The sequence below is a fragment of the Erythrolamprus reginae genome, chromosome Z (assembly GCF_031021105.1).
Source record: "Erythrolamprus reginae isolate rEryReg1 chromosome Z, rEryReg1.hap1, whole genome shotgun sequence".
NCBI classification, from domain to species: domain Eukaryota; kingdom Metazoa; phylum Chordata; class Lepidosauria; order Squamata; family Dipsadidae; genus Erythrolamprus; species Erythrolamprus reginae.
Window position 1 is genome coordinate 127,917,222 of NC_091963.1, and position 11,242 is coordinate 127,928,463.

Sequence of the window (11,242 nt, forward strand, 5' to 3'; positions counted from 1 at the left end):
CTGGTCCATTGCCATGTAGGGCTTTTAACTGCATGTTCTTCTCTTTAAAGCTTTTCACTCTGAAAAATGCTTTTGCTGCATTCATCGCTGTGACACCCTCTGTTCAGGCCAAAAGTAGAAATGATTTTATGACAAATCTTGTCATCTTTTTTCTATTAATTATTGCATCCACACCATGAAGCCTGCTTAGTGCCCCCGATGTTTGGAGGGGGAGTTGTAGGTTTTAAAACACAAACACAGGGGTGGGAGAGTACTAAATTTTTGTTCCTTAGAGAAACTATTCCTTCCTATAAAGCCCCCATGCTCCAAATCAAACCACGCACAGACACTCCTCGAATTGCGATCATAATGGAGTCTGCCCATCACCATTGTAACTTGTGATGGTTGTAAAATGGGTCGGCCACAATTTTTCTGGACTTTTTTTGCAGCGGTTATTAAGTGAATCAGTTTAGTTGTTAAGCAAAAATGGTCATTAAGCAAATCAGGGGTTTGTGATGGGCGTGGTTTTGCTGAAAACTGGAAGTAAATGATGGTTTTTGAAGATGCTTGAAACAGCTGTAAATACAACTTGGTTGCTAAGTGCCCAAAATATGATCACATCATTGAGGGGCTTTGAACATAAGGACTTCAAATCCAAGTCATAGTCCCTCCCCCAAAAGTAGATCTATCATATTTCAGTCACTAAGCAATTGGTTGTAAGTCAACGCTAATTAAAATTAACATCCGGTCACTCTTTGGCTGTGTGCTTTCCCATAGCTTTGTGTATTTCTGGAATACTTCTCAGAAGAAAACTCAATTTCCTCTTTATAATTTTCAATTTCTCTCTTCTTGCTCCAGTGACACAAAAACCTCAGCTCACCTTGCAGGAAAAAGAACAGGTGGCCAAGGTAAGAAGTCTGCCCTGAGAAGGTGGGAAGAACCTTTTGAGCTGTGCGAGTGTAAATATGTTCCTGTTGGTGGTTAGGTTGGGATCAATGTTTTCATGTAAGAATATTATGTAGCTATTTAATATTTTCTTAATAGATTTTCTCTGGGAAAAGGTGGATTAAAAACATGGTGGAAAAAGGCAAGAAGGAAGAACATTACTTAAATACATTTTATAAATATTAGTGAATAAGATAGGGCAGTTGTGCTATAAAAGCTTAGAAGCATCTTAGATTTGAAAAAAAGAGGATTAAAAAAAAGCACATGGAGGCCTGCTGGACTAAGAGTAGAGAGACTCAAGTTTCACTTCACTTTCTGTCATGGAAACTCCTTGAGTGAATTTGGGTCACTTGTTTTCTCTCAGCTCAACTTACTCACAGGCATGTAATTATGAAGAGAGGTTGCTCCATGTATTCCCCCTTCTATCCTGAACCATATACATACATACATACATACATACATACATACATACATACATACATACATACAAACATACATACATACATACATACATACATACATACATAATTGGTGTGTGTGTGTATGTATGTATATATGATGTATATGTGTGTACATACACAGACATACACATATGCACGTGTGGTTTCTTAAAACAAATTGGCTGTTCACACAATGAACCCGTTCACTTTGTCTCTTTCAGGGTCTTTTGAAATATCTCATCCCCTTGTCTGTCGTGTATTTTGCCGAATACTTCATCAACCAGGGTCTGGTAAGTAGGATGACTACTCATTCCTTTATTGGTGGTGGGGGCTGTTTCATTTTCTGGTTGTTGTTTTTTAACATTGACTCTCTGCCTTGTTTTTTTCCCCAGTTTGAATTGTTGTATTTTCAAGACACAGCTTTAAATCACGCGGAACAATATCGCTGGTAAGTGGGAAAGTGATAAAATAGCTGCACTTTGCTTGGTGCTTTCCATATGTTAGACTGTAACTGCCTTTAGCCTCATCCCAAACTGAATAACATAGCTGAATGTTACTTGCTAGAGGAAAAATGATCATGGTACCTCTCAATTTACAGGCATTTGTTTAGCAACTGTTCAGAGTTCCAAGTAATAAGTCCATACTTAGCAAAACTCCAAGGCAGGTAGATTCCTCAAAGAATAGCGTTATTGGAAATATCATATCGGCAGAGATCTGGTAAAAACAGACTCTGAAGACTTCTGTGGTTTTCACCTAATTAAAAGTAAATGTTTTCCCACTTTCTCAAAACAATCTGTCACATTGTTCCAATCACGGCACCGGACCAGATTATCTCAGGGACCGCCTTCTGCTGCACGAATCCCAGCGACCAGTTAGGTCCCACAGAGTGGGTCTTCTCCGGGTCACATCAACTAAACAATGCCGCTTGGCGGGACCCAGGGAAAGAGCCTTCTCTGTGGCGGCCCCGGCCCTCTGGAACCAACTCCCCCCAGAGATTAGAATTGCCCCCATCCTCCTTGCCTTTTGTAAGCTACTTAAAACCCACCTCTGCCACTAGGCATGGGGGGATTGAGATTCCCTTTCCCCCTAGGCCTTTACAATTTTATGCATGGTATGTCTGTATGTATTTTTGGTTTTTTACATTAATGGGTTTTTAATCGTTTTAGTATTGGATTATTATTGTACACTGTTTTATGATTGCTGTTAGCCGCCCCGAGTCTTCGGAGAGGGGCGGCATACAAATCCAATAAATAAATAAATAAATCAAGGGGAGGTTTGGCTGCCAGGGGACATCACTCTGCCTTCCTCCAACTAGGTGTGAGAATGTCCTTGGTTCCAAAGAGAAAATATTTTGTTTTGGCCACAGAATCCCAGTTCCCAGTGTGGCAACACAGAAGCTGTCAAAAATGGCTTCGGTCAGAGTTGACAACAACGGCAGTGGGGGAAAATCAATTACAACCAGTCATTTCACCTAACAACCGTTGTAGCATCACCATTTCAGCACTTGGCAAAGAGCATAGGGTTATGATCAGTCGGGGTCATGTGATCACCATCTGCACCCTTCCCAGCCAACCTCTGACAAGCACAGTCAATAGGGAATTTATAGGTAGTCAAGGACTACCTATAAATTTGAAAACGCTTGTGCTACATCTAAATATTTGTGGTTAGTATAGTCATATGGAGAAGTAACAATTTAACCAACCATATTGTGGCTTGAGCCAAATTCTTACTGTCTTTTTGCAGGTATCAAATGCTGTATCAGGCAGGAGTTTTTATCTCCCGTTCCTCTGCTAGCTGTATACGGATCCGGAAAATATGGCTTCTGGCTATATTGCAGGTAAAAAAATTTCCTGACCAACGTTTCCCCTTCTTCTCCATTTAGTGATTCCTTCCCACCTTTTTAAAACAGGTCCTCTCTTGACTATAAGATTTATTCCACTCCTCTCACTTGCTTTGTATTTATGTACAGTGATACCTCGTCTTACGAACCCCTCTTCATACGAACTTTTCATGATACGAACCCAGTTTTTAAGATTTTTTTGCCTCTCATTCCGAACTATTTTCACCTTACGAACCCGAGCAGCCGCCAGGATTTCCCTGAGGCTCCTCGATTCCCTTCATTTTTGCCAGCGCTGCTTTGAATCCCAGCGACAAACTCCCCCCTTCCAAACTGCATGGGGAAAAGAGTCATGGAGCTCAAGAGAGGAGAAAGGTGTGGGAGAAATGAGCAGAACAGGGTGGGCAAAAACGGGAGGGACTCATGCAGCTCAAGAGGGGAGAAAGGTGTGGGGAAAATGAGCAGAACGGGGTGGGCAAAAACAGGAGGGACCCATGGAGCTCAAGAGGAGAAAGGTGTGGGAGAAATGAGCAGAACAGGGTGGGCAAAAACGGGAGGGACTCATGGAGCTCAAGAGGGGAGAAAGGTGTGGGGAAAACGAGCAGAACGGGGTGGGCAAAAACGGGAGGGACTCATGGAGCTCAAGAGGGGAGAAAGGTGTGGGGAAAACGAGCAGAACGGGGTGGGCAAAAACGGGAGGGACTCATGGAGCTCAAGAGGGGAGAAAGGTGTGGGGGAAACGAGCAGAACGGGGTGGGCAAAAACGGGAGGGACTCATGGAGCTCAAGAGGGGAGAAAGGTGTGGGGAAAACGAGCAGAACGGGGTGGGCAAAAACGGGAGGGACTCATGCAGCTCAAGAGGGGAGAAAGGTGTGGGGAAAACGAGCAGAACGGGGTGGGCAAAAACGGGAGGGACTCATGGAGCTCAAGAGGAGAAAGGTGTGGGGGAAATGAGCAGGACAGGGTGGGCAAAAATGGGAGGGAAAGACCCATGGAGCTCAAGAGAGGCTCTTTTCGCCTTGCTTCGTTGGGACTGCCACCTCTTGCCACTTCTCGCTGTCCCTCCCCCCACTTCGTTCGCCTCAGCTTAGTCTGTCCCCCCAGCCCCGCTTTTTTTTTTTTAAGCCTTAATGTTTTGGATTTTCCTAATGGGCTTGCATGCATTATTGGCTTTTCCATTGATTCCTATGGGAAACATTGTTTCATCTTACGAACTTTTCACCTTGCGAACCTCCTCCCGGAACCAATTAAGTTCGTAAGACGAGGTGTTACTGTATTAGAATTATTTACATTCGGCCTACTTTCATAGGCTCAAGATGGTTTGCATCAGGCAAACAAATAAAAATAACAAAATCTGACTACAGTAAACAGTTGAATGCTCTATTAACATCATAAATAACTGTCGGAATCAACCAGGAGAGATTCATCAGGGGCATAAGCTATTAATATTTGCGAAAGATACATGAGTTTAAAAACCTGAGAGCAAGGTCTGATTAAAAACAAAAAAGAACCAGTGAGTCTCTATTTGAATAACCTGTGACCTGCCACTGTAAACTGTTTCTCGTCTATGATTTGGCTTCCAGAAAATTGCTACTGTTTTACCAGGCTAATTTTCTTTTGTTCTCTAGTGCCTGAATATGGTGTTTCTCCTGTTTGCCGTGAGCTACATGTTTTTACCCAGTATCTTTCTGGTTTTTGTGCTGATATTATATGAGGGATTGCTAGGAGGAGCTGGCTATGTGAACACTTTCCATTGTGTCAGCGAAGAGGTGAGTTTGAGGGAAGAAACAGAAATGGGATTGGAAAGATGGAAGATCAGTCATATACTGGGAGACAGAGGAGAGCATCTCATGCTTAAATGTGCAGAACAAATAAACATCCTATGATTGCCCTTTTCTTCATAGTCCTTGACATCCTGCTAACCATAATACCTTAACAATGGCCAGAGAGTGCCCACATCACCTCATCGCATTTTAATTAGGAAATACATCAGAATTGTAGCATAGGCTCTAAATATAACCGTTCACAATTAACCAGAGTAACTTCCTAGATCTAGTCAGTTTCAGCTGGCCAAAGAATGGTAAATTGTCACTCTTGACCAGAAGGTTACTCCCCCCTAGAATAAAAGATGTCATTATTATAAGATTTGCAGGGCTGCTCTGCAAACAAATTCAATGGTAACTCTTATACCAGTATAGGAAAAAACAAATATTTCCATTTCAGCTTTGGGAACAATCCTCAACTAGGAAGGAACAGTTCACTTCTTTAAAGACTTTGATATTCGGTTATCCAACTTCAGTTTAAATATTTTCAATGAACCTAATTCTTCCAGCAGTCACTTGTACAAAATACTAACATCTGCGGTTGGCTTCATATAAATTAAACCATGGCTTGTTAAAAATAAAATAGAGTTTAAGTTACAGTGGACGGCTTCACATCTTATGCTAAATCCTAATCAAACACACCACGTAGATTAGATTAGATTAGATTAGATTTATTGGATTTATATGCCGCCCCTCTCCGCAGACTCGGGGCAGCTCACAACAATGGCAAAAACAGTACATAGTGACAAATCCAATACCAACCAATCCAATTACAATTTTAAGTTAAGAAATTCATAAAACAATCCCAATATATATAAAAAACAAGCACACAATCAATCAAACACCAAAACAACATAGGCAAGGGGGAGATGTTTCAGTTCGCCCATGCCTGACGGCAGGGGTGGGTTTTAAGGAGTTTACGAAAGGCAAGGAGGGTGGGGGCAATCCTAATCTCAGGGGGGAGCTGGTTCCAGAGGGCCGGAGCCACCACAGAGAAGGCTCTTCCCCTGGGTCCCGCCAGACAACACTGTTTAGTCGACGGGACCCGAAGAAGGCCGACTCTGTGGGACCTAACCGGTCGCTGGGATTCGTGCGGCAGAAGGCGGTCCCGAAGATATTCTGGTCCGGTGCCATGAAGGGCTTTATAGGTCATAGCCAACACTTTGAATTGTGACCGGAAACTGATCGGCAACCAGTGCAGACTGCGGAGTGTTGGAGTAATATGGGCATACTTAGAGAAGTCCATAATTGCTCTCGCAGCTGCATTCTGCACGATCTGAAGTTTCCAAACACTTTTCAAAGGTAGCCCCATGTAGAGAGCGTTACAGTAGTCGAGCCTCGAGGTGATGAGGGCATGAGTGACTGTGAGCAATGACTCCCGGTCCAAATAGAGCCGCAACTGACGCACCAGGCGAACCTGGGCAAACGTCCCCCTCGCCACAGCCGAACAGTATTGTGCCACATTTTAAAAAGCCAGAAGGAAGGTGTGTATTATACTTTGCAGAGACGAGAAATCCATATCCAGTGTCATGGCAGAGAAATATGATTTCCCCCCTCTCTTTTCTTCCATGCAGAGCAAGCCGGAACATCGAGAATTTGCCATGGGAGTAGCTTGCATAGCTGATACTCTGGGTATCTCGCTGTCAGGGGCCATTGCCATCCCTGTCCACAACTATTTCTGTCACCTGCGTTGAAGTCTGTTTTCCAAAGGAATCAACAGTTGTCTTGGCGTACTATACCTTTGGTCTTCAATTGCTGATACTCAGTTGTATGGGTGGGAAGCTCTTGGTTGTTTATTGGCCGACCTTCAAGCACAAGAAAAAGGGAATATCAGAAGCTGCTAGGGATTTATCCTCTTGATTTAATTTCCTGAACATTCTGATTGGGGAAATTAGACAGTTTTAATGAGCCACCAAAAACACAGCTGAGGTTGTGTTTTTTCCTCTTTACGTTGTATAGGATTTATCAGGGTTGAAGGCATTAACCACTTGCTGGTTGCTGTTGGATGGAATCATGTTATAGAGAGAAAATGCCAGCTAAATAGTAAATAAAACTACTTCAACTGCTGTGTCCAGGCTTACCTTAGGTCCTCAGCTGACCCCAGGCTGTTGTTACAAGCTGATTGGTGGCAACCGTTCTGTCACGACTATATAAGGAGTTGTCAAGGGTACAGACGTTGCCGCTCTCGGTTAGCCTGAGTGTGCCACACCAAGCAGTCGGGCTAGCACTTTTACTGTTAGCATTTACCTTGAGCAGAATAAACTTGTTAGCCTTTTGAATGTTTTTGCCTCAGTTTCTATGTCTTGAATTTTCTCTCTAAGTCAGTGATGGCGAACCAATGGCACGAAGCCATATCTGCTGGCACGCCAGCTATTGCCCTAGCTCAGCTCCAGCACACATGTGCACACCGACCAGCTGATTTTCGTCTCACGAGGAGGCTCTGGGAGGGCATTTTCAGCTTCCAGAGGGACTCCGGGGGAATGGGGGAGGGTATTTTTGCCCTCCTCAGGCTCCAGGATAGCCTCTGGAGCCTGAGGAGGGTGAAAAACAAGCCTACCGGGCCCACCAGAAATTGGGAAATGGGCTGTTTCTGGGGCCTCCGGGGGGACAATTTTCGCCCTCCCCAGGCATTGAATTATGGGTGTGGGCACTCACAGAGGTATGATGATGATGATGATGATGATGATAATAATAATAATAATTTATTAGATTTGTATGCCGCCCCTCTCCACAGACTCGGGGCGGCTCACAACAACAATAATAGCAATATACAATGTAACACATCTAATATTAAAAGAAAGTATTTTAAAAAAACCGTCATTTAAAAAAGATACAATACAAGCATATCATACATAAAGTCTATAAGCTTAGGGGAGATGTCTCAATTCCCCCATGCCTGGCGATATAGATGGGTCTTAAGCAATTTACGAAAGGCAAGGAGGATGGGGGCAGTTCTGATCTCTGGGGGGGAGTAGATTGCAGAGGGCTGGGGCCGCCACAGAGAAGACTCTTCCCCTGGGGCCAGCCAGACAACATTGTTTAGTTGACGGGACCCGGAGAAGGCCAACTCTGTGGGACCTTATCGGCCGCTGGGATTCTTGCGGCAGAAGACAGTTCCGGAGATATTCTGGTCTGATGCCATGTAGGGATTTATAGGTCAGCCAAGGCAAGCCACAGAGTATTGGAGAGATGTGGGCAAACCGAGGTAAGCCCACAATAGCTCTCGCGGCCGCATTCTGCACGATCTGAAGTTTCCGAACACTTTTCAAAGGTAGCCCCATGTAGAGAGCGTTGCAGTAGTCGAACCTCGAGGTGATGAGGGCATGAGCGACTGTGAGCAATGACTCCCTGTCCAAATAGGGCTAATGTCTAGTGGAAGGTCTTAAGAATAAAACCTATCAGGAAAGACTTAATGAACTCAATCTGCATAGTCTGGAGGACAGAAGGGAAAGGGGGGACATGATTGAAACATTTAAATACGTTCATATGTTAAAGGGTTAAATAAGGTTCAAGGAGAGAAGTGTTTTTAATAGGAAAGTGAACACAAGAACAAGGGGGCACAATCTGAGGTTAGTTGGGGGAGAGATTCGCTTAACAACCATGTTACTAACTTAACAACCGTAGCGATTCACTTAATTACGGCAAGGAAGGTTGTAAAATGGGGCAAAACATATTTAACAGCTGTCTTGCTTAGCAAAAGAAATTTTGGACTTAATTGTGCTCCTAACTGAAGGCTACCTGTATTGAGCAGAAGTACCTGATATTTAGAATTGTTTATTAACTGATGCTGTAGTCCACTAAGTTTGGAATTCCTGCTCCCACCCCAATATTCCTACAGATTTGGCCTATATAATGATAGCGTTATGTTTAATTTGAATTGTGCAAAGGTGGGAATTAAACATTGCACACAGTGAGTTCCAGCTGCAACTATTTATAATACTTGTAAATGAGTATAATATTCCAGAACCAAAGGCACATATACAGTAGTGGGTTGGTACAGACTTGGCTAGCTGGCATTCTCGAGAACCTTGCCAATTAAACATGAGATTATAAATTGGTTATTAAATTGCAATATTTACTAACTCCAATAAAGTATGCTTTAAATCAGAGGTCCCCAACCTTTTTTGCACCAGGGACCGGCTTTCAGCTAGACCAGTTTTCCATGGCCCGGTGGGGGGGGGGGGGAGCTAGCTGTCAGCGGCGCCGTAAAAGGGGCGATCAAGAGAGGAATGGGTGAATGAATGGACGGAGGGTGGGAAGGAAGGAAGGAAAGAGGGAAGGTACAGGAATAGAAGAAGGGTGCAAAGAAGCAAAGAAAGGTGTGAAAGGGGAGAGTAAGAGAGGAAGGAGTGAAAGAAGGGAATGAGGGAGGAAAGAAGGGAGGAAGGAAAAGGAAAGCAAGAAATGGAGGGAGGAAAGGAAGGGAGGAAAGGAAGGAAGGAAGGAAGGAAGGAAGAAGGAAAGAGGGAAGGGACAGGAACAGAGGAAGGAAGCAAGGAAACTTATGAAAGGGGAGAGTAAGAGAGGAAGGACTGGAGGGAGGGAGGGAAGAAGGTAGGAAGGAGAAAGAAAAGAAATAGAGGAAGGAAAGGTAAAAGAGAGAAAGAAAAAGAGCAAGAAAGAAAGAGAAAGAAAGAAAGAAAGAAAGAAAGAAAGGCAACTTCAAAGAAAGGCTCACTGAGCATCTCTCACTCTCTCTCTCTTTCTATCCCTCTTTCTTTCTTTCTCTTCCTTTCTCTCTCTCCTCTTCCTTTATCTCCTCTTTCTCTCCCCCCTCTCTCCCCCTTTCCCTCTCTCTTTCTCTCTCCCTCTCTTGCTATCTCTCCCCCCTTTCCCTCTCTTTCTCTCTCTCCCCCCTCTCTCTTTCTCTCTCTCTCCCCCTCTTTCTCTCTCTTCTTCTCACTTTCTCTCTCTTGTTTTCTTTCTGTCTCTTTTGCTTTCTCTCTCTTTCACTCTTTCTCTCTTGTTTTGTTTCTCACGCTCTTTCTCTCTCTTGTTCTCTCTCTCTTGCTATCTCTTTCTCTCCCCCCCTTTCTCTCACTCTCTCTTTCTCACTTTCTCTCTATCTTGCTGTCTGTTGCTTTCACTCACTCTCGTTCTCTCTCCGTTCTTCTCAGCGGTGACGCGCGCACGCCCTGCCCGCCTCACATTTGCCGAGAGGACTTTCGCCCCGGGCTCTCAGCAAGGGGGTTTGCATGAGAGGCGGGGCCGGCGGAAGGTGATATTCAATGTCGGGGGCGCACGGGCGGTTTTGCGCGCGCTCCCTATCTCCCTGCTAGCCCACTTGGAATACGTATTCAAAATAAGAAAAGCCTTTGCCGGCGAAGGCTTTTCTTATTTTGAATACAGTATTCCGAGTGGGCTAGCAGGGAGATAGGGAGCGCGCGCAAAACCGCCCGTGCGCCCCCGACATTGAATATCACCTTCCGCCGGCCCCGCCTCTCATGCAGCCCCCTTGCTGAGAGCCCGGGGCGAAAGTCCTCTCGGCAAATGTGAGGCGGGCAGGGCGTGCGTTCCGGGTGCGGGAGGAGCTGCGGTGAAAGGCAGGAGGTGGCAGAGGAGCAGAGGGGGCAAATCGGGCGGGCGGTGGGCAGCGCGGAAAGGCCGAGGGGGCCCTGGCGCCGCGGACCGGCTGAAAACCCCCAACGGCCCGGTCCCGGTCCGCGGACCGGCGGTTGGTGACCCCTGCTTTAAATGCAACTCAATTGCAACATAAGATTGGTATATATGTTTGCAAACAATGTATTTAACAGGCTTAATTTGCTGAAACACAGAAGATATAATGTTTCTATGAAATATATAATATACAGATGGGTATTAAATATTTGTTGTGTTCAAAATCAGTTTCAGTAAGCAAGGAGCTATAACTATGCAGATTTTGTTCTGCATATGTTGTTTAAATGTTTAACATTTAATATGTTAAAATTTAAACATTTGCTAGACCAATACAGTGATACCTCTACTTACGAACTTAATTTGTTCCGTGATCAGGTTCTTAAGTAGAAAAGTTTGTAAGAAGAAGCAACTTTTCCCATAGGAATCAACGTAAAAGCAAATAATGTGTGTGATTGGGGAAACCACAGGGAGGGTGGAGGTCCTGTTTCCTCCCAGGAGATTCCCAAAGAGGCCCCATGGAGGCTTCTCCCCACCTTTTCCGACCCTGTTTCCTCCCAAGAGATTCCTACTTAGGCCCCATGGAGGCTTCTCCCTGCCTTTTC

The 11,242-nt window shown here is 44.6% G+C and overlaps 1 protein-coding gene across 2 annotated transcripts in view; it reads left to right on the plus strand.

Moving 5' to 3' along the window:
* The window catches only part of LOC139154730 (battenin-like), a 19,226-nt gene extending 11,923 nt beyond the window's left edge, over positions 1 to 7,303 (plus strand). For both annotated transcript variants that reach the window (XM_070729651.1, XM_070729652.1), the window contains exons 11-16: positions 838 to 887; positions 1,586 to 1,654; positions 1,757 to 1,812; positions 3,108 to 3,201; positions 4,830 to 4,970; positions 6,599 to 7,303. In XM_070729651.1, the coding sequence (XP_070585752.1) occupies positions 838 to 887; positions 1,586 to 1,654; positions 1,757 to 1,812; positions 3,108 to 3,201; positions 4,830 to 4,970; positions 6,599 to 6,718 (530 nt within the window). In that variant the 3' untranslated portion in view covers positions 6,719 to 7,303. The remainder of the gene's footprint in view (positions 1 to 837; positions 888 to 1,585; positions 1,655 to 1,756; positions 1,813 to 3,107; positions 3,202 to 4,829; positions 4,971 to 6,598) is intronic.
* The last annotated feature ends 3,939 nt before the right edge of the window (positions 7,304 to 11,242 follow it).